At 42.4% G+C, this 23071-nt stretch overlaps 2 protein-coding genes across 2 annotated transcripts in view; both read left to right on the top strand.

Moving 5' to 3' along the window:
* The first annotated feature begins 1816 nt into the window (after positions 1-1816).
* LOC106890699 (urocanate hydratase-like) lies at positions 1817-12830 on the top strand. Its single transcript, XM_014946654.1, has 4 exons — positions 1817-2093; positions 8866-8996; positions 11646-11739; positions 12699-12830. Exons 1-4 carry the CDS (start codon positions 1968-1970, stop codon positions 12828-12830), a joined length of 483 nt encoding a protein of 160 aa, XP_014802140.1. The 5' UTR covers positions 1817-1967.
* A 3003-nt stretch (positions 12831-15833) lies between these two features.
* The window catches only part of UROC1 (urocanate hydratase 1), a 40663-nt gene continuing 33425 nt past the window's right edge, over positions 15834-23071 (top strand). Inside the window, exons 1-2 of the mRNA XM_014946904.1 lie at positions 15834-16110; positions 22883-23013. Coding sequence (XP_014802390.1) covers positions 15985-16110; positions 22883-23013 — 257 coding nt within the window. The 5' untranslated portion in view covers positions 15834-15984. The remainder of the gene's footprint in view (positions 16111-22882; positions 23014-23071) is intronic.

Here is a 23071-nt window from a genome sequence, read left to right on the forward strand (position 1 = left end):
GGTTGTCTATTTTTGTCAGTTAGGTTGACGGTTGGACAAGATGATCTTTAAGGTCCCTTCCAACCTAGAAGATTCTGTGAAGCCCAGCAGCGAGGGGACTTGTGGCTCCCTGGAGAAGCTGGGGTGTCTTCTCTGCCACCACCCGCCTGCCCCAGCCAACACTGGCCATGACCTTGAAGTTGGATTTGCTCAGGAAACTCCAACGCAAAGCTCCCAGGGACACAGAGAGGCTCCAACACATAGCGATCAGGCGGTGAAATTGCTCAGCCCTAGAAATAATTTTAATTCAGGGAGCGATTTCCCCCCCTCCCCAGCTTCATTCCCTCCTCTCTCCATCTTTCCTAGCAATGTAACACCATTCATTTCTGCTTGGTGTCATGGAAGGAAGCAGGTCTGATGGGAGTCCAAATGCAGATGAGGTTGTTCTTGTGCCTGTGCATGTGCAGGATCAGACCTTAGAGGGATCTGGAGAATGTGGGTCATACAAAGAAGAATAAGGAAAGATTTATTTCCCTTTTGGGGTTTTTATGTAAGGCTGGGTTAAATAATCCTAAATAGGTTTTGGGTCAGAATTTTCTGACTTTACCCTTATCTTCCTTTTTTTTGTGTGTTTTTAATAAGAAAACCCAATAGAAAATTTTAAAGTATGTCTTTGCCTTTTGTTTGAAAACAGCTAAAATACTGTATAATTACAAAACAAAATTCTCCTGCCATAAATGACAGTTAGTATTCTTCAGAGGGTTTGAGTATGCTGTGTGCTCACCTCCCCTGGGATGTTCCGACTTTCAACTCAAGCATCTTCAGTGGGAGCTGGGGATGTGCAGCGTGTCCTAGAGCTAAAGCCAGTGTGACATTAATGAGATGCTGTCATTTAATAACTGTGCTTTGTTGTCATCGCTTGTTGATTGCTGCCTTTGTGGGAAAAGGCAGTATTTTTTTATTCCTAGGTTTTAGGCTCATTCGTAACTGAAATGTTTCTCCCGGTTAATTTCACCAGGCTTAAACTCTGGCACTTGAGAAAATTTCCTGGCCACGAGTTGTAGTTCCATGGATGCAATAAAGGTCAAGAAGCTCCTGTATAATTTAAACAACAACTCAAAATGGAGAGTAAAGTTCATGTTGCACTGTAAGTGGAAAATCAAAATTAAGTATATTCATTTACTTGTGATGTCTGAATGGCAGCACCATAAGACTTTCTAGTTGTTGTTGACTGTAGGGTATAAGGGTGACTTAGAACTGAAAGCCTTAATTCTTCCTCCCAATAATTGCCCATCTTGAGAAAACCATTACCAGTGCTAATGAGTACATTTCCAGTTAAATACTACAAACATCCATTCATGCCTGTGAGCTAAGAAGAGCTGACACCTAAGGGGGAAATTTTTCTGTTGTCATTTGACAACCACTGTTAACTGGTGAGATCTGAGGAACAGCCCATGCCTAGAGATGTCAAACAGAGAGCGCCTGTCTTAGCTGAACAGTGTGTGTATGAGCAGTGACGTGAATAATAATGATTAACTTTAGTTAGTTCCTAGACTACAGAAATGTAAATGCACAATCCTTGAGGTCTCAGGCAAGGTTCATGCTCCAGACCATGACTCTCACTAGGACTCTGGGGGAATCAGATGATTTGGAAAGTGACTGAGTTTGCTCTGGTGGCTTAGCACAGCACCAGCTGACAAAGCACCCAGAGAATAAACAGCAAAACTGTGAATCATTCATTTTGGGGGAGGAGGGAAGAGCCAATGGCATGGCACAGAGGGGAGAGGTGTGTCACCTGTGCTGCCTGCCCTCTCTGCTTGACAGGCCTGTTTGCAAAAGCTAGAGGACAGGCTGTCCTCTTTGAGATCACCCTGGAGTGGTGGTACACCTCAATCTCTTAGCACCTTGCTTGCCTGCACCCTTCATTCCTCGTTTCCTGTACCTCTCCAGTTTGCCTTGTCTTTCCTCCTCACGTTTCTTCAGCAGCTATGACCAGCCTGAAGGAAATCTGTCGTGGCCTTCCTCTATCCCCTTTGCCTGAAAACAGAGGTCGGAGGAAAGGAATACCCCATGCACCCGTGAGAACCCCTAATCTCACTGCTCAGGAGAAAAAGGTAACATGGGGTTTCACAGGGCCTCACTTCTCTTCCTTTCAGATAAACGCAGCTCGGGGCAGCAGACCTCATTGCCTCAAACACTTTTGTGAGTGTGCACCTAACTTTGCAGCAAATGTATTTCCTTGGTGTTATAATTTCAGCAGGTAACAGAACAAATTACTGGGAACTCTTCTGCTTGCTTGCTTTCTTCCTCCCCAGAGGTAAGCAGGTTGATAGGAGATGTTGCTGCACAACATCTTCTGTGACTTTAAATGGCTAAGAAAGAGGCATTAGACTCCAATGCTGTCAATCCAGCCATGTTCTTTGGAGGTGAAATTATGAATGCTGTTGCAAAAACACTGCATATGTATGGCAGTGAAAGCTAGCCTCTCAAATACAGTAAACATCAATTGTGGTGAATCAACATCACAGTACAAGCTACATATCTGTATATTTGCATAAAAGATCCAAAGATAATTTATTTTAACCAGTAGTCTGAAGTGTCCTGGAATTTAGGCAAGTTTGTAGGGAGTTGAGTTAATTATTTGTCTTTAGTTGTGTAATTCTTTTCCTGTCTCTTTTTGTTTGAATAGTCTACGTACACACTAAAGTAATCATTGCATTATTTCATGTTAGAGATTTTAAAAAAATTATCAACAGAAAATAATTGTCAATGTGTGGACATCTTTAGGAATTTGTGTGGGAGAGGATAAGGTGGGCTCCTTAGTTTGAAAGTCTGTGCTTCATCACATGTAACATCACTTACAGTATGACATTCTGGTCAGAACACAGAAGTTCCTTCCCCACTAACAAGTTACACACAGCTTCCTTGCCTTCGTGGGAGTTCCCCACTGGCATCAACAGCCAAATTCTTTCAAAGTCCACTTCCACAAGCAGAGGAGAGCCCAGCCAAAGGGTAGAAAGAGGAACAGCTGTGAGACATCCAAAGAGGATATACTTCAATGTCAGGAGCATTCATGGCTGAGGCATCCTATGTGTGCCTGGGACAGCTCAGACACTTGGAAGTGTGGCTACTAAGTGTGCAGAAAGGGGCTGTGGTGTGTGGTGATGGCTGTAAAGATAAAGGAGCAGGGAGTGAGTTTCACTGCATGTCAGAACATTGCCAATCAATCATCTCCATTTTATCCTTTGCCTTTGCTAAATCACTATTCGCCATGAGAAGTCTGCTATAGCATGGAGGAGTCCATGTTGTAGGAGGGAAGATGGTATGTCTTAAAAGGATGCCAAACCTTACTCTCTACCTGGGGAGAGAAAAGTAATGATGAAGTCCTCACTCCTTATGTAGAAACTGAGATAGTTTCCTGCCTCCTTTAATTGCTGCAGGGAGACAGCAATAGACTGATCTTCTGGTATATGTCTACTGTCTAACATCCTACCCTCATCTCTCCTTCTTATCTACCACATGTGATAAGACGTAGTTGGGTTTTTTATTAGACTGTTAAAGATTTAAAACCTTCCTTTCTGATTTATTTTATTCCTAATCTTCCACCTTAAATTCTTAACAGAGTTAGAGGCTCAGCTGGTATTTATTTTATATCTGAAAGGTCAGATCTCTTCTTTTTTAAAGAGGTGTTCCATGCTTAGAAAAGCATGTAGACAGACAACTATAGAAAAGTTTGTCTGTCTCTGTCTACAAGGTGGTTTTAAAGTCTTGAGACAAGCTTCCAGATTTTGTTGGCAGCGTGTAATGCTGAGCATATTGTGAGGCTTGTCTTTATGTATGAGACTGTGTTCATTTTCTCATTGAAGCACGCAGGGAAAGCTTTGATAGAAGTTAAGATAATAATGCTTCGCTAATTTCCTCGGGATTTGTCCCTCTCTTCATATGCCTTCAATCCAGTTCTAGCCCTTCCTACAATAATAAATCTTAACACTGCCACTGTTTCATTTTCTTGGGCCTCATTTTGTGGTTATAATAGAAATCCTCTAAGTGAGATTTATAAAGTTCTGTGTGTTTGGGGGCTTGCTGAAGAGGTATATAATTCTTCCCATCATACCAACTTTAATCTTCTTGGATAAACCAAGTCATTTCTCAGAACTGATTCTGTTTATATGTTTCCTGAGTTCTCTTCCTTTGGCATTCTTGCCTGAGGCCTGAAGCAGCCACATCCTCTCTCTTACCCTCCACCACTCAGGAAGCCCTAGCTTTCTGTTTCTCAGCATCTGTATCTTAATATAAATATGCTACAAAGAAACTACCCCTAAAATCTTACACGTGGTGTGTCCTTTGCAGAACAAGGATGTTGCATGCTCAATACTCATTGACATTTCAGTAAAGCTGGTGCAGCTTGGGAAGAACGTGCACTTCTCAGTGTTGCTCAGAATCAGAAAAAAACCCAGTATGTCTTCATCCGTGCAGCAGTTCCCTTACTTATCTTAGAGCTATGTCATGTTACAATCTTCCTGCTACCCTAGCATGATCATCTGCTACCTGATCACAGTATCATTTGCGTTTCTGTCACAGGGCCCAGAGGACACTAATGGGTCTTGATGACCTTGATGAGCCTCACCTGAGATCTCCACCCACACCCTCTGCCCATAGGCTTAGGGGCTTCATTTAAGCTCAGGCCTGGGGCTCTTATCTTAGGTATGTTGGAGATGTGGCTGTCTCTAGCTCTGTCACAGGTTGTCTCTGTGCCCAGCCATGGACAGTATTGGTCTGGTCTCCAGCCCACGGGCTGACTTGCCTCTAGGAACCTTCCTGGTGATTTCTGAGCCTTATCTCTCTGTGGTAACCATCACCAGGCCTGATCATGACTTGCACTCCTGGCTTGGCCCCTGACCTGCATATTGCCATGGTCCTGCCTGATGACCTGGACTTACTGGTGGAACCTGGCTGCTACCTCTGGGCTGCCCTGCTTGCTTCCCCCAGGTACTATGAGATGGGATGGTGGTTGGTGAGGTGACTGTCCTGCTGGCTGTGTTACTCTGGTTCCGTATCCCTTAGGGAGCAGCAGAGCCTTGCTGCTTCATGATGCCTTAGTAAAGAACTGAAAACCAGAGCCTGTGAAGTTACATAGCTCCTGAAATTCTTGCTGAACTTTCTGGAGAAGAAGCAGGACATTTGACCACAATGGTTGCTTTACGCATCCAGAAATGATGCCACTTTTAAAAGTTTATATGTGGATTGGGGAATGCCAGCCTGTTGGCTCCTGTTCCAAGAATGTCTGGATGATAAAGAAGTTGGTTAAATTTTCACAGCCTGTGGGGCGTTTACAGCGATGGCTGGTCAGAGATCACCATGTTTACTTCCCAGTTGAGCTGATCTGAACTGGGACCTATTGGAAAGAATAATACATGAAACAACTGTCTTGCTTTTACAGCTGGTGTTCAGAGAATAGTGCCAGAAAAGATTCTGGGCATGGATATCATCAGGCAGAAGAGGACAAGTGGGAGGCAAGCAATGTCTCCACTGGGAAAGAGAAGAACTAAGAATGAAACTATTGTAGAGTTTAGCTCATCGCTTCCTTGCCTTATGCCTTCCTTCCCCTCAGTAAATGGGTAAACCACAAATCTTAAGAGTTTGAGTGTCTCAAGATCCTTAAATTGGAAGTCCTGATGATGTTAGAAAAGGGAAATGAATGAATGCCATTCCTTTTGAAGAGGCACTGGTTCTTCAGCAAGCATCAATTAACAAAGAGGCTAGTATTCTTGATCTCTGGGGAGAATCTCACAACAAAGATATTTACAGCTGATCAGGATTTCATGGGTTCTTTTAACTACATTTCCTTGACATTAGGAGGTGTGAATCTTGATTGAATGGCAGCAGGATCATTTCTTGTTGTATGAATGCCAGTGAATAAAAAAAAAAAGACACCCTACCAGTGACTAGAGCTTAAATACAAGAACCAAATGTTAGATCCAGCTGGCAGATCTAAGGGGAAGACTTTGCATCTGATGCTTGTACTGCAGTGAGCTGAACTGAATCAGAAACTCTGCAAATTCAGAGTGGATGTTTTAAAACAACCAGCAGGCTCAGGAGTATAAGTGCAATTAATTACTATTTTTAAGACACCAGTGAACTCTGGACCTAGTTTTTCAGAGATGCTGAGCACATGCAACTTCAGGTTCTGTCAGTGGAAGTTATGAAAAGAAAGAACACCTAAATATCAAATGCACAATGTCTAATAATCAGAGTGCAGTGTGCCGGTTACAGGTAAAATCAATCCTACTTGGAGGTCAGAATAACGTTTTGTATGGTGCTTTAGTGATAAGTAAAGAATAATGGCCTTGTATTGCCTTTCTACAAAAGCATTATGTCCAACCTCTGTGAATTTGCTCCTTGAGTGTCTTTCTCAGGTTATTCAGTTTATGACTTAATAATGAATATGCAAAATTCTTCCAATGCATATGGCAATTGCCCTTTCATAAAGCAGTCAGGCTCCATCTAAGCAATTTTAAGTGCCCTAGCTCTTCTATTGAGAGACTGCTTCAGAATCTCTTATATTTAAATTCTTCTAATTTCAAGACTACGTTTTTATGGCTAATTCACATCTATTTATTCCTCTTCTAGCATTTCTCTGAAGCTCCTTCCTGCTTTGACACTTATCCTGCCGTAAGACAGCAATTGAAAGTCACCTTTGTTCTGTTAAGCTAAACAAGCCCCAGCCTTAGTCCTCTTTCATAAGAGCAGCTCTCTATTGTCTGTGCAACCAAGGCATCCTTCCCACCCTTCATGTAACATCCAAGTTCATGTTTCATTAATGTATGCATCATCAAAATTCAGGCTTCTGCTAATGTATAACATTAATAGGCTAGAAGCTTGGTCTAAGTGAATCTATTTGAAAATCCAACCAGACTTTGCTTGTATTTTTAGAGTGAAGAAAAATATTTGCCCATCAGTTTCATTATAATATAAATAATATATTAATCAAAGACTGGGTTATCCTTGCCAGACTGGGAGCAAAACATTCATCCTAGTAGTTCTCATAGGCAGACAAAATGCCCAATGTGGCAGTGTTTTCCTCTTGATTTTGTTGTTGCAAGTGATTTTATTCTTACTTTAGAAATTTCTTATGTCTAGAACCCACTGTGATGGCTGAGATTCACTTTGAATATCCCCACATGTTTTGACATGGTGTGGATGTAGCTGGAATTCTGGTGTTTACTAATAACATGCCTTTGAAAAATGACTGCTTATCTAACTGGAGAAGAACAAGGTGGTATTTGGAGATGGAAGTTGCATTTGCTTATCTTGTAAATAGGTTTTCCCTCTTGTCATTCTCTGTGCGGAGTGGCGAATCTAATTTGTAGGGTTTTACTGGTCTGATTCTCAGCTGGTGTAAATCAGTACAGCTTCACTAATCTGAAAGGGTCTGACCCATAAGCCTGCTCAGCAGCAAGTATGCCAAGAAAAACCTCTCTTAGTATGGGGCATTTTTAGATTTAGAGATATTGTTCTTTCTGTCTGCTCTGAGGTATGTGAGACCAGCATGCTCAGACGAAGGGGCTGGAGAGCTCTCTAGCTGTAAGAGCCAGACCATAGTAACAGTTGAATGAGCAGGTTTATTACTGAGCTAAGGGCTTTACAGAGCTTTTCAGCACTTCTTACCAGGATGGATGGTGATGATACCTAGACTGGATGGTTCTAGGTGCCTTTGTTGTAGATACCTATTTCTTGTACTACATCCTACCCCTTCATTTTCTCCAGAAAATACTTGCTTCCAGAACTCCTTGAACTGTCAATGACAGGTGTCACAAACATGAGGTATCCTCACTATACTCTGCCCTCTCTGAAACTGGGTTTCCCTGGCTGTTTTGTAGACTGTTATCAGATCTGGAAGCAAACTTGATCCTTTTCTATCCTTTCCACAGCTGTTAAAAATCAGCATAAAGATGATGTGAAATTCCACATGATTTGTGTCTCTTCAACTAAACATCCTTTGGATAGTGTCACCATTTGTTGGGGAACTTACAAGATTTTTTACATCTTTGCATGAAATTGGCTTTTTAAAGATTATGAAATATTTATTTTCATTATGGTTTTAATCAAATGAAACATGGAATATGGAGACATGACTTAACATACTGTTACTAAATATAGTGATTTTTTTATGGTTTCTTTTGTCCAAAAGGACATACTGTACTTTGCAAACCATGGGTAATGTCTTTGAAGGAAACAGGGAGTATAAGCCACATAGTATCATCTGCAGAATTTAATGCAGTGTCTAGTAATCACTTCAGCTAATGTGGAAGTGATACATGTAGTGTCAGTAAAATAACGTAAACCACCACCCTTTGCAATACATTAGGATGCTAAATATAGTGCATCTTTAATAAAACTTAGCCCAAGAACATCTTCATCTGGGAGCTTGTCACATCATGCAGGGCTAAAATCCCTTTTTTGAATGGAAAGTACAGTGGGGTCTTCAGTGTCTCTAGGAGTTCAGGGTCTCAGTCTAGGGATTTATGAACAATTTTTTCCTTGGTAGTTCAGTGCCCCCTAGCATTGCGAGAGGGAATTCGTCCATGCCTGATATTGATAGGATTAAGCACTACTTAACAAATCTCCAAAGTCTCTCCATGGAGATTTCGGGGGTGAAGGGGTGGGAAGAGGAGGGTTAAATGAGTAGAGCAATTGAATCTACAAGGAAAGATGCAGGTGGAAACACTTCAATAGGGAAGTAGGAATGGAGCTCCCCTGGTGTGAGCTTGGCCTTTTAAATTATATCATCCTTGTGATAGCTTAGGCAGGCTTCCAGCTGAGTCTGATTTACCTCTACTTCTCTTTTACCTCGATTTTTGTCTCTCATTGTCTTTTTTTTGGCAGCTGGCTTTGCACAATGCCTTGCGTTATTTCCCACCTGAAATACAAAAGAAGCTGGCACCGGAATTTGCTGAAGAACTCAGGCTGTACGGCCATATCTATATGTACAGATTCTTTCCAGATATTGAGATGAGGTAAGGACTGGGTGGTTCACATTGTATTTGACTGCCATTTGCTTACCAGCTTTCACCTGTGAAACTGACCCTTAAATAGTGGCATTGCTGCCTCTTGCAGGAGTCATGTCATAACATATTAATGAACTGCATCATCTGAATAAATTGGATGTTCTGTGTATCATTAGATAGCAGTGGTTGCATTTCCAGTGAGGGATGCTGCATGTTTTGGGATGCTCTTCTGAAAACTGCATAACAGTGATACTCCAGCTTTCATCCTTTCTCTGTCCTCATAAGAGTCCCACGGATCTAGCAGGGAGACAGTGTGAACCTTTCTGGATAGGCCCAGGACAGTCTTGCTGCTGGAAAACTCAGCACAGGGAAAGGATTGTGCTGGGTAACACCAGCTTTACCATACCGAGAGATCCAAATGCTCTGCCCCTTGGCAAATGTTAGTTTCTAGAGGCCAGTCATTACTCAAAGGCCTCTGATTGCAACCTGGACAGAAAACTTGCAGTAGTCCTGAGCTGCTGCAAGTGAAGTCTCAACTGAACCAAGAAGTAAGATCAGATGAGTGGATGGGTTGAGACCTGCTGTGAGTGGCTGGTTGTTTTCCAGTGTCCCAGAGGAGGCCCTCTGGGCTTAAAAGAAAGGCAGTACATTTTTCCATCATTGGAACCTGTATCTGACCCTGGTTTTTAGTATGCTATGCCTGTTGCCTGTTGATCTTGGAGCATCACTTCATTCTAGGGCTAAAGGGGCTAATGTTTGTGAAGCAGAACAGTTTTAGAGAGGGCTGCCAGGGGCTAGCTTCTTTTTTCAGACTGATTGATTCCTTTTTGCATACAGCAGGGGCCTGGTTAATGTCTGTACAGAAATCTGAATAAAGCAAGCAACTAGGAAGCACTCTGATTTCCACAGACATCTGTATTTCTGTGCTGTCCATTCTAGTCTGGGGTCAGCTCTCACAGAATTCAGCTAAGTCTAGGACAACTGGAAGAGTCTCTGAAAGATATTGCAGAGCTGGACGTCATAGGACCCTAGTCCTGAAGTGCAGATGAGGGGACCTTCTAAGTAGGCCTGGATGAGACAGTCCAACAACTTTTTTCCATCACTGGCATCAGTGACTCTTTGACAGCTTCAAATATTTTTTTCTTTGTGACCATTTCACGGATCACTCTTTCTAATAGACTCCTACAGTCTCAGATTAAGAAAATGCCTTTTGTTTTCTGTAGTCTGGTAGTATTTGATTTTTGTTCTGTATGTCCCAGGGAGCACAGTCCATCTTGGTTCTGTTCCATTTGACAGCAGTGTTCCCATACCAGCGCACTCAGCTGATATCTGAACTTTGGGTTTCTTATGTTCCAAGCAACATTATGTGGAAATAACTCCTCTTGATGAATTGTTATCATTCCACAGAAATCCTGTTATTTTATCACATCAAGCTTAGAAAAGCAGAAAACAATAATAAAAAAAGTATTGCGGAAAAACTCAAATACTTTCCCTCCTGGTTTGGCAATAACTACAAGGCATTTGTTTTAGTATCCTGGTGTAAGAACCTGAAATAAAGTGCATATGATCAGGGGTGGAGCCCATTTGCTAAATCTGTAGGATATACATCCCAGATCTTGGCTTGTGAGCTGGTCAGTGGATGTCCAATTTTTATTTTTTTTTTGTAGTTGGCACTCTTTAGCCTAACCTTTTCAGTTTTCTTCTCTGTACAAAGCAAGTGTCCAGTCACTGAAGATCTATGGTCCAATAAAAGGAAGATAATTTAGAAACTATGTCAAATGATCCTACCTCCCTTTAGGAATTTCCAGTGTCTGCAGCAGTGGTGGTGTTCACAGAATGGGAAAGAGCAAAACTCTTGATCAATGGTTATATTTCCTTTTGGTGTCATACCTCGGAGGCCTCAGCAAAACACAGCAAAAGAACTATCCCTGCCCTGAAGAGCTACAGTATAAATCTAGGACTAGAAGTTTTAGAGCAATTTGATCTAACAAACAGATGGTGGAGAAGATAACAGTGAGATGATCACAGCAGCTGGCATTGAAGCATATTAGGGCTAGGAAACCTGCCTCAGAATACCTTTGTGAGGGTTTCCCATACCTCACCTTTCTGGATGAAATGCTTCTTAGTCACTAAAAAGATCCATATTTCTCCTAACTAATTTGTTTTTTGAGAGCTTTTCTGGGGCTGAAACTCAAGCTGGGTGTTTTTCTTAGATAGCATCTTAAATAACAAGGGCTGCTGAGCCTGAAGGCAACTTCCATTGATGCTATTTTCCTTGGCATTGCTTAACAGCTTGGCCTGGCAACTGCGTTACAGAGGCCAGTTCCAGCATCCCCAAAAAATCCACTTAAAAAGCAGTGAGAGCTCTTGGCCACCACATTTATAACCAATTGTGGTTAACTGATTCAGCAAATAATAAGCTGAATACAATGTTTTTTTCTTTGCTTAGTTCTGATAGTAGTTAAAACCTGATTTGCCTGTTAAGGTATGTCATTTCAGACCTCCATTTTTTCCTTTTTTTTTTTTTTTCTTTTTGAATAAAAGCTTGCAACTCAAATGGATGTGTGGACTTGCAGGGATATTTCTGCGGGGTGTGTTGTTGTGGTTACCCTTGTGAGTCAAAGTGTCTCTCCTAAACTTTTGTGACTATCGTTTCAGAGCGTACCCCATAGGAGACTATCCCTGCAAGACCAAATCGGCTGCTGCCATTATGTTGATGATCATGAATAATCTGGATCCCTCAGTGGCTCAGGTAAGGCACAGTGAAAATAAGAAAGCTGGATTCGTAGGGCAGCAGCAAATGTGTGAGAGCATACAGAGGAAGTAACTTGCACAAAACCTAAAGAATTTAGGCATAGAGGTGAAATTAATCCTTGTGCAGATAATCCTCCCTCCATGGATTGAATAGCATTTTAGTTGTTCACAGACATTTTGCTGGCTCTGTGCTCCAAGGTACGTGCCAGTCCCTGTACTCATAGAGCTGCTCGTTGTGTGTTGGCTCAATGGTTCCATTCTAGTAGTGCCAAGGCAGCCTCCTCACAGAGTACTAATGCTGCACGGTGGGTCCTGGTCCTCACTCAGACCTCAGGGCTCATCAACACCACCACCAAGGCTCACAAGCTGCCATGATCTACAGCAGCTTGGTTACTGTCTGTGAGCTGGGTAGAGCTCAGCCCTAGTACATTGTTCCTACAACATATGTTGAAAAATTAGTGCTGATGCTTCCTATATCTTTGAAAGTTCATCCCTCAAGGACAGAATTACTGGATGATTACAGGACCAGGGTCGATCCTTACAAGCACTACCCGGTGTAATGCATCTTTTTGCAAATGGCAGGGGAGAAGCCATACATCTGTGCCCTGCTGGTTGTAAACTTTTCCAACTGTAAATGCCAGTAGCAACCAAACTGTAAACTCAGTCCCTGTTTAAGGGAGTTTACTGGGATGTCTGTCTGCTACAGAACTGCAGCACAGGGATCACACTATGTCCAACACACCATTGTAACAATAACACACAACTCATTTAAAAAAAAAAATAATTTATTTTTCTTAATGATTGCTTTTATGATGGCATTTTCTGATTTCAAGAATCTGGAGCGTGGCTGCAATAAGCTATAGTAAAGATTTATTACTGAGATTAAAAAAATAGCTTGGAGACACAGTTAAATGTTTCAGAAAAGTACTTGTCTTATTGTTAAATTGTCTTTTTCAGTTTCCTCAGGAGCTTGTCACTTATGGAGGAAATGGACAGGTCTTCAGCAATTGGGCACAGGTAGGACATTGCTGCTTTTGGAACTTGTTTGATGAAACCAGTTTCACCCTCCCCCACGCACGTTCTGCTTAGGCAGTTTGTGATAATTCTTGGCAGTCGTTGTCTCAAAAAGCTCCAAAGCATCCTGTCTGGATAGAGGAATGCTCAGTTATGAACTGCATAGATGGCGAGAGCTTTATTTAGTAAGGGAAACACAGACAGCCCAACAGAAATACTAAACATAATACCATAAACATACCAGGCTGTGTATGATGATGTAAAGACCAGTTTTTTGTCTTTCTCTGATATATTTGTATGTGCCTGTGTATTTTGGAGAGATAATTTTAGAGTCAAAATAAATTATAAGCACCCTCTGCCAGCCCGCCCGCCACATGACAGCGGGGACACAGCACCCACCCGGGCGTGGGGAGAGCGGGGTGGCTGTGGGGTGCTCTCTAGCCATGGCTCACACGGGGCTACAACTGGGCGCAGGCACCGGGTTTCCTTCCATAATCACTGACATGAGCTGGCACAAGCCAAGTTGAACCTCAGTGGGATGAGGTTCAACAAGGCCAAGTGCCAGGTCCTGCACTTCGGTCACAACAACCCCCTGCAGCACTACAGGCTGGGGGCAGAGTGGCTGGAGAGCTGCCGGGCAGAAAAGGACCTGGGGGTGTTGGTCGACTGTCGGCTGAACATGAGCCAGCAGTGTGCCCAGGTGGCCAAGAAGGCCAACAGCATCCTGGCCTGTATCAGGAACAGTGTGGTGAGTAGGGCCCGAGAGGTGATCGTCCCCCTGTACTCGGCACTGGTGAGGCCTCACCTTGAGTACTGTGTCCAGTTTTGGGCCCCCTACCATAAAAAAGACATTGAGGTGCTGGAGCGGGTCCAGAGAAGGGCAACAAAGCTGGTGAGGGGTCTGGAGAATAAGTCTTATGAGGAGAGGCTGAGGGAACTGGGGTTATTCAGCCTGGAGAAGAGGAGGCTGAGGGGAGACCTTATTGCTCTCTACAACTCCCTGAAAGGAGGGTGTAGAGAGATGGGGATCGGTCTCTGCTCCCAAGTCACAGGCGACAGGACGAGAGGAAATGGCCTCAAGTTGCACCAGGGTAGGTTCAGGCTGGATATTAGGAAAAATTTTTTCACTGAAAGGGTTATCAGCCATTGGAATGGGCTGCCCAGGGAGGTGGTTGAGGCACCATCCCTGGAGGTGTTCAAAAGACGGGTTGATGTAGTGCTGGGAGGTATGGTTTAGTGATGATGCTCCCTGTTTGTTGTGTGGTTGTCTATTTTTGTCAGTTAGGTTGACGGTTGGACAAGATGATCTTTAAGGTCCCTTCCAACCTAGAAGATTCTGTGAAGCCCAGCAGCGAGGGGACTTGTGGCTCCCTGGAGAAGCTGGGGTGTCTTCTCTGCCACCACCCGCCTGCCCCAGCCAACACTGGCCATGACCTTGAAGTTGGATTTGCTCAGGAAACTCCAACGCAAAGCTCCCAGGGACACAGAGAGGCTCCAACACATAGCGATCAGGCGGTGAAATTGCTCAGCCCTAGAAATAATTTTAATTCAGGGAGCGATTTCCCCCCCTCCCCAGCTTCATTCCCTCCTCTCTCCATCTTTCCTAGCAATGTAACACCATTCATTTCTGCTTGGTGTCATGGAAGGAAGCAGGTCTGATGGGAGTCCAAATGCAGATGAGGTTGTTCTTGTGCCTGTGCATGTGCAGGATCAGACCTTAGAGGGATCTGGAGAATGTGGGTCATACAAAGAAGAATAAGGAAAGATTTATTTCCCTTTTGGGGTTTTTATGTAAGGCTGGGTTAAATAATCCTAAATAGGTTTTGGGTCAGAATTTTCTGACTTTACCCTTATCTTCCTTTTTTTTGTGTGTTTTTAATAAGAAAACCCAATAGAAAATTTTAAAGTATGTCTTTGCCTTTTGTTTGAAAACAGCTAAAATACTGTATAATTACAAAACAAAATTCTCCTGCCATAAATGACAGTTAGTATTCTTCAGAGGGTTTGAGTATGCTGTGTGCTCACCTCCCCTGGGATGTTCCGACTTTCAACTCAAGCATCTTCAGTGGGAGCTGGGGATGTGCAGCGTGTCCTAGAGCTAAAGCCAGTGTGACATTAATGAGATGCTGTCATTTAATAACTGTGCTTTGTTGTCATCGCTTGTTGATTGCTGCCTTTGTGGGAAAAGGCAGTATTTTTTTATTCCTAGGTTTTAGGCTCATTCGTAACTGAAATGTTTCTCCCGGTTAATTTCACCAGGCTTAAACTCTGGCACTTGAGAAAATTTCCTGGCCACGAGTTGTAGTTCCATGGATGCAATAAAGGTCAAGAAGCTCCTGTATAATTTAAACAACAACTCAAAATGGAGAGTAAAGTTCATGTTGCACTGTAAGTGGAAAATCAAAATTAAGTATATTCATTTACTTGTGATGTCTGAATGGCAGCACCATAAGACTTTCTAGTTGTTGTTGACTGTAGGGTATAAGGGTGACTTAGAACTGAAAGCCTTAATTCTTCCTCCCAATAATTGCCCATCTTGAGAAAACCATTACCAGTGCTAATGAGTACATTTCCAGTTAAATACTACAAACATCCATTCATGCCTGTGAGCTAAGAAGAGCTGACACCTAAGGGGGAAATTTTTCTGTTGTCATTTGACAACCACTGTTAACTGGTGAGATCTGAGGAACAGCCCATGCCTAGAGATGTCAAACAGAGAGCGCCTGTCTTAGCTGAACAGTGTGTGTATGAGCAGTGACGTGAATAATAATGATTAACTTTAGTTAGTTCCTAGACTACAGAAATGTAAATGCACAATCCTTGAGGTCTCAGGCAAGGTTCATGCTCCAGACCATGACTCTCACTAGGACTCTGGGGGAATCAGATGATTTGGAAAGTGACTGAGTTTGCTCTGGTGGCTTAGCACAGCACCAGCTGACAAAGCACCCAGAGAATAAACAGCAAAACTGTGAATCATTCATTTTGGGGGAGGAGGGAAGAGCCAATGGCATGGCACAGAGGGGAGAGGTGTGTCACCTGTGCTGCCTGCCCTCTCTGCTTGACAGGCCTGTTTGCAAAAGCTAGAGGACAGGCTGTCCTCTTTGAGATCACCCTGGAGTGGTGGTACACCTCAATCTCTTAGCACCTTGCTTGCCTGCACCCTTCATTCCTCGTTTCCTGTACCTCTCCAGTTTGCCTTGTCTTTCCTCCTCACGTTTCTTCAGCAGCTATGACCAGCCTGAAGGAAATCTGTCGTGGCCTTCCTCTATCCCCTTTGCCTGAAAACAGAGGTCGGAGGAAAGGAATACCCCATGCACCCGTGAGAACCCCTAATCTCACTGCTCAGGAGAAAAAGGTAACATGGGGTTTCACAGGGCCTCACTTCTCTTCCTTTCAGATAAACGCAGCTCGGGGCAGCAGACCTCATTGCCTCAAACACTTTTGTGAGTGTGCACCTAACTTTGCAGCAAATGTATTTCCTTGGTGTTATAATTTCAGCAGGTAACAGAACAAATTACTGGGAACTCTTCTGCTTGCTTGCTTTCTTCCTCCCCAGAGGTAAGCAGGTTGATAGGAGATGTTGCTGCACAACATCTTCTGTGACTTTAAATGGCTAAGAAAGAGGCATTAGACTCCAATGCTGTCAATCCAGCCATGTTCTTTGGAGGTGAAATTATGAATGCTGTTGCAAAAACACTGCATATGTATGGCAGTGAAAGCTAGCCTCTCAAATACAGTAAACATCAATTGTGGTGAATCAACATCACAGTACAAGCTACATATCTGTATATTTGCATAAAAGATCCAAAGATAATTTATTTTAACCAGTAGTCTGAAGTGTCCTGGAATTTAGGCAAGTTTGTAGGGAGTTGAGTTAATTATTTGTCTTTAGTTGTGTAATTCTTTTCCTGTCTCTTTTTGTTTGAATAGTCTACGTACACACTAAAGTAATCATTGCATTATTTCATGTTAGAGATTTTAAAAAAATTATCAACAGAAAATAATTGTCAATGTGTGGACATCTTTAGGAATTTGTGTGGGAGAGGATAAGGTGGGCTCCTTAGTTTGAAAGTCTGTGCTTCATCACATGTAACATCACTTACAGTATGACATTCTGGTCAGAACACAGAAGTTCCTTCCCCACTAACAAGTTACACACAGCTTCCTTGCCTTCGTGGGAGTTCCCCACTGGCATCAACAGCCAAATTCTTTCAAAGTCCACTTCCACAAGCAGAGGAGAGCCCAGCCAAAGGGTAGAAAGAGGAACAGCTGTGAGACATCCAAAGAGGATATACTTCAATGTCAGGAGCATTCATGGCTGAGGCATCCTATGTGTGCCTGGGACAGCTCAGACACTTGGAAGTGTGGCTACTAAGTGTGCAGAAAGGGGCTGTGGTGTGTGGTGATGGCTGTAAAGATAAAGGAGCAGGGAGTGAGTTTCACTGCATGCCAGAACATTGCCAATCAATCATCTCCATTTTATCCTTTGCCTTTGCTAAATCACTATTCGCCATGAGAAGTCTGCTATAGCATGGAGGAGTCCATGTTGTAGGAGGGAAGATGGTATGTCTTAAAAGGATGCCAAACCTTACTCTCTACCTGGGGAGAGAAAAGTAATGATGAAGTCCTCACTCCTTATGTAGAAACTGAGATAGTTTCCTGCCTCCTTTAATTGCTGCAGGGAGACAGCAATAGACTGATCTTCTGGTATATGTCTACTGTCTAACATCCTACCCTCATCTCTCCTTCTTATCTACCACATGTGATAAGACGTAGTTGGGTTTTTTATTAGACTGTTAAAGATTTAAAACCTTCCTTTCTGATTTATTTTATTCCTAATCTTCCACCTTAAATTCTTAACAGAGTTAGAGGCTCAGCTGGTATTTATTTTATATCTGAAAGGTCAGATCTCTTCTTTTTTAAAGAGGTGTTCCATGCTTAGAAAAGCATGTAGACAGACAACTATAGAAAAGTTTGTCTGTCTCTGTCTACAAGGTGGTTTTAAAGTCTTGAGACAAGCTTCCAGATTTTGTTGGCAGCGTGTAATGCTGAGCATATTGTGAGGCTTGTCTTTATGTATGAGACTGTGTTCATTTTCTCATTGAAGCACGCAGGGAAAGCTTTGATAGAAGTTAAGATAATAATGCTTCGCTAATTTCCTCGGGATTTGTCCCTCTCTTCATATGCCTTCAATCCAGTTCTAGCCCTTCCTACAATAATAAATCTTAACACTGCCACTGTTTCATTTTCTTGGGCCTCATTTTGTGGTTATAATAGAAATCCTCTAAGTGAGATTTATAAAGTTCTGTGTGTTTGGGGGCTTGCTGAAGAGGTATATAATTCTTCCCATCATACCAACTTTAATCTTCTTGGATAAACCAAGTAATTTCTCAGAACTGATTCTGTTTATATGTTTCCTGAGTTCTCTTCCTTTGGCATTCTTGCCTGAGGCCTGAAGCAGCCACATCCTCTCTCTTTCCCTCCACCACTCAGGAAGCCCTAGCTTTCTGTTTCTCAGCATCTGTATCTTAATATAAATATGCTACAAAGAAACTACCCCTAAAATCTTACACGTGGTGTGTCCTTTGCAGAACAAGGATGTTGCATGCTCAATACTCATTGACATTTCAGTAAAGCTGGTGCAGCTTGGGAAGAACGTGCACTTCTCAGTGTTGCTCAGAATCAGAAAAAAACCCAGTATGTCTTCATCCGTGCAGCAGTTCCCTTACTTATCTTAGAGCTATGTCATGTTACAATCTTCCTGCTACCCTAGCATGATCATCTGCTACCTGATCACAGTATCATTTGCGTTTCTGTCACAGGGCCCAGAGGACACTAATGGGTCTTGATGACCTTGATGAGCCTCACCTGAGATCTCCACCCACATCCTCTGCCCATAGGCTTAGGGGCTTCATTTAAGCTCAGGCCTGGGGCTCTTATCTTAGGTATGTTGGAGATGTGGCTGTCTCTAGCTCTGTCACAGGTTGTCTCTGTGCCCAGCCATGGACAGTATTGGTCTGGTCTCCAGCCCACGGGCTGACTTGCCTCTAGGAACCTTCCTGGTGATTTCTGAGCCTTATCTCTCTGTGGTAACCATCACCAGGCCTGATCATGACTTGCACTCCTGGCTTGGCCCCTGACCTGCATATTGCCATGGTCCTGCCTGATGACCTGGACTTACTGGTGGAACCTGGCTGCTACCTCTGGGCTGCCCTGCTTGCTTCCCCCAGGTACTATGAGATGGGATGGTGGTTGGTGAGGTGACTGTCCTGCTGGCTGTGTTACTCTGGTTCCGTATCCCTTAGGGAGCAGCAGAGCCTTGCTGCTTCATGATGCCTTAGTAAAGAACTGAAAACCAGAGCCTGTGAAGTTACATAGCTCCTGAAATTCTTGCTGAACTTTCTGGAGAAGAAGCAGGACATTTGACCACAATGGTTGCTTTACGCATCCAGAAATGATGCCACTTTTAAAAGTTTATATGTGGATTGGGGAATGCCAGCCTGTTGGCTCCTGTTCCAAGAATGTCTGGATGATAAAGAAGTTGGTTAAATTTTCACAGCCTGTGGGGCGTTTACAGCGATGGCTGGTCAGAGATCACCATGTTTACTTCCCAGTTGAGCTGATCTGAACTGGGACCTATTGGAAAGAATAATACATGAAACAACTGTCTTGCTTTTACAGCTGGTGTTCAGAGAATAGTGCCAGCAAAGATTCTGGGCATGGATATCATCAGGCAGAAGAGGACAAGTGGGAGGCAAGCAATGTCTCCACTGGGAAAGAGAAGAACTAAGAATGAAACTATTGTAGAGTTTAGCTCATCGCTTCCTTGCCTTATGCCTTCCTTCCCCTCAGTAAATGGGTAAACCACAAATCTTAAGAGTTTGAGTGTCTCAAGATCCTTAAATTGGAAGTCCTGATGATGTTAGAAAAGGGAAATGAATGAATGCCATTCCTTTTGAAGAGGCACTGGTTCTTCAGCAAGCATCAATTAACAAAGAGGCTAGTATTCTTGATCTCTGGGGAGAATCTCACAACAAAGATATTTACAGCTGATCAGGATTTCATGGGTTCTTTTAACTACATTTCCTTGACATTAGGAGGTGTGAATCTTGATTGAATGGCAGCAGGATCATTTCTTGTTGTATGAATGCCAGTGAATAAAAAAAAAAAGACACCCTACCAGTGACTAGAGCTTAAATACAAGAACCAAATGTTAGATCCAGCTGGCAGATCTAAGGGGAAGACTTTGCATCTGATGCTTGTACTGCAGTGAGCTGAACTGAATCAGAAACTCTGCAAATTCAGAGTGGATGTTTTAAAACAACCAGCAGGCTCAGGAGTATAAGTGCAATTAATTACTATTTTTAAGACACCAGTGAACTCTGGACCTAGTTTTTCAGAGATGCTGAGCACATGCAACTTCAGGTTCTGTCAGTGGAAGTTATGAAAAGAAAGAACACCTAAATATCAAATGCACAATGTCTAATAATCAGAGTGCAGTGTGCCGGTTACAGGTAAAATCAATCCTACTTGGAGGTCAGAATAACGTTTTGTATGGTGCTTTAGTGATAAGTAAAGAATAATGGCCTTGTATTGCCTTTCTACAAAAGCATTATGTCCAACCTCTGTGAATTTGCTCCTTGAGTGTCTTTCTCAGGTTATTCAGTTTATGACTTAATAATGAATATGCAAAATTCTTCCAATGCATATGGCAATTGCCCTTTCATAAAGCAGTCAGGCTCCATCTAAGCAATTTTAAGTGCCCTAGCTCTTCTATTGAGAGACTGCTTCAGAATCTCTTATATTTAAATTCTTCTAATTTCAAGACTACGTTTTTATGGCTAATTCACATCTATTTATTCCTCTTCTAGCATTTCTCTGAAGCTCCTTCCTGCTTTGACACTTATCCTGCCGTAAGACAGCAATTGAAAGTCACCTTTGTTCTGTTAAGCTAAACAAGCCCCAGCCTTAGTCCTCTTTCATAAGAGCAGCTCTCTATTGTCTGTGCAACCAAGGCATCCTTCCCACCCTTCATGTAACATCCAAGTTCATGTTTCATTAATGTATGCATCATCAAAATTCAGGCTTCTGCTAATGTATAACATTAATAGGCTAGAAGCTTGGTCTAAGTGAATCTATTTGAAAATCCAACCAGACTTTGCTTGTATTTTTAGAGTGAAGAAAAATATTTGCCCATCAGTTTCATTATAATATAAATAATATATTAATCAAAGACTGGGTTATCCTTGCCAGACTGGGAGCAAAACATTCATCCTAGTAGTTCTCATAGGCAGACAAAATGCCCAATGTGGCAGTGTTTTCCTCTTGATTTTGTTGTTGCAAGTGATTTTATTCTTACTTTAGAAATTTCTTATGTCTAGAACCCACTGTGATGGCTGAGATTCACTTTGAATATCCCCACATGTTTTGACATGGTGTGGATGTAGCTGGAATTCTGGTGTTTACTAATAACATGCCTTTGAAAAATGACTGCTTATCTAACTGGAGAAGAACAAGGTGGTATTTGGAGATGGAAGTTGCATTTGCTTATCTTGTAAATAGGTTTTCCCTCTTGTCATTCTCTGTGCGGAGTGGCGAATCTAATTTGTAGGGTTTTACTGGTCTGATTCTCAGCTGGTGTAAATCAGTACAGCTTCACTAATCTGAAAGGGTCTGACCCATAAGCCTGCTCAGCAGCAAGTATGCCAAGAAAAACCTCTCTTAGTATGGGGCATTTTTAGATTTAGAGATATTGTTCTTTCTGTCTGCTCTGAGGTATGTGAGACCAGCATGCTCAGACGAAGGGGCTGGAGAGCTCTCTAGCTGTAAGAGCCAGACCATAGTAACAGTTGAATGAGCAGGTTTATTACTGAGCTAAGGGCTTTACAGAGCTTTTCAGCACTTCTTACCAGGATGGATGGTGATGATACCTAGACTGGATGGTTCTAGGTGCCTTTGTTGTAGATACCTATTTCTTGTACTACATCCTACCCCTTCATTTTCTCCAGAAAATACTTGCTTCCAGAACTCCTTGAACTGTCAATGACAGGTGTCACAAACATGAGGTATCCTCACTATACTCTGCCCTCTCTGAAACTGGGTTTCCCTGGCTGTTTTGTAGACTGTTATCAGATCTGGAAGCAAACTTGATCCTTTTCTATCCTTTCCACAGCTGTTAAAAATCAGCATAAAGATGATGTGAAATTCCACATGATTTGTGTCTCTTCAACTAAACATCCTTTGGATAGTGTCACCATTTGTTGGGGAACTTACAAGATTTTTTACATCTTTGCATGAAATTGGCTTTTTAAAGATTATGAAATATTTATTTTCATTATGGTTTTAATCAAATGAAACATGGAATATGGAGACATGACTTAACATACTGTTACTAAATATAGTGATTTTTTTATGGTTTCTTTTGTCCAAAAGGACATACTGTACTTTGCAAACCATGGGTAATGTCTTTGAAGGAAACAGGGAGTATAAGCCACATAGTATCATCTGCAGAATTTAATGCAGTGTCTAGTAATCACTTCAGCTAATGTGGAAGTGATACATGTAGTGTCAGTAAAATAACGTAAACCACCACCCTTTGCAATACATTAGGATGCTAAATATAGTGCATCTTTAATAAAACTTAGCCCAAGAACATCTTCATCTGGGAGCTTGTCACATCATGCAGGGCTAAAATCCCTTTTTTGAATGGAAAGTACAGTGGGGTCTTCAGTGTCTCTAGGAGTTCAGGGTCTCAGTCTAGGGATTTATGAACAATTTTTTCCTTGGTAGTTCAGTGCCCCCTAGCATTGCGAGAGGGAATTCGTCCATGCCTGATATTGATAGGATTAAGCACTACTTAACAAATCTCCAAAGTCTCTCCATGGAGATTTCGGGGGTGAAGGGGTGGGAAGAGGAGGGTTAAATGAGTAGAGCAATTGAATCTACAAGGAAAGATGCAGGTGGAAACACTTCAATAGGGAAGTAGGAATGGAGCTCCCCTGGTGTGAGCTTGGCCTTTTAAATTATATCATCCTTGTGATAGCTTAGGCAGGCTTCCAGCTGAGTCTGATTTACCTCTACTTCTCTTTTACCTCGATTTTTGTCTCTCATTGTCTTTTTTTTGGCAGCTGGCTTTGCACAATGCCTTGCGTTATTTCCCACCTGAAATACAAAAGAAGCTGGCACCGGAATTTGCTGAAGAACTCAGGCTGTACGGCCATATCTATATGTACAGATTCTTTCCAGATATTGAGATGAGGTAAGGACTGGGTGGTTCACATTGTATTTGACTGCCATTTGCTTACCAGCTTTCACCT

The sequence above is a fragment of the Calidris pugnax genome, unplaced genomic scaffold, assembly GCF_001431845.1.
Source record: "Calidris pugnax isolate Ruff unplaced genomic scaffold, ASM143184v1 scaffold81, whole genome shotgun sequence".
NCBI lineage: Eukaryota > Metazoa > Chordata > Aves > Charadriiformes > Scolopacidae > Calidris > Calidris pugnax.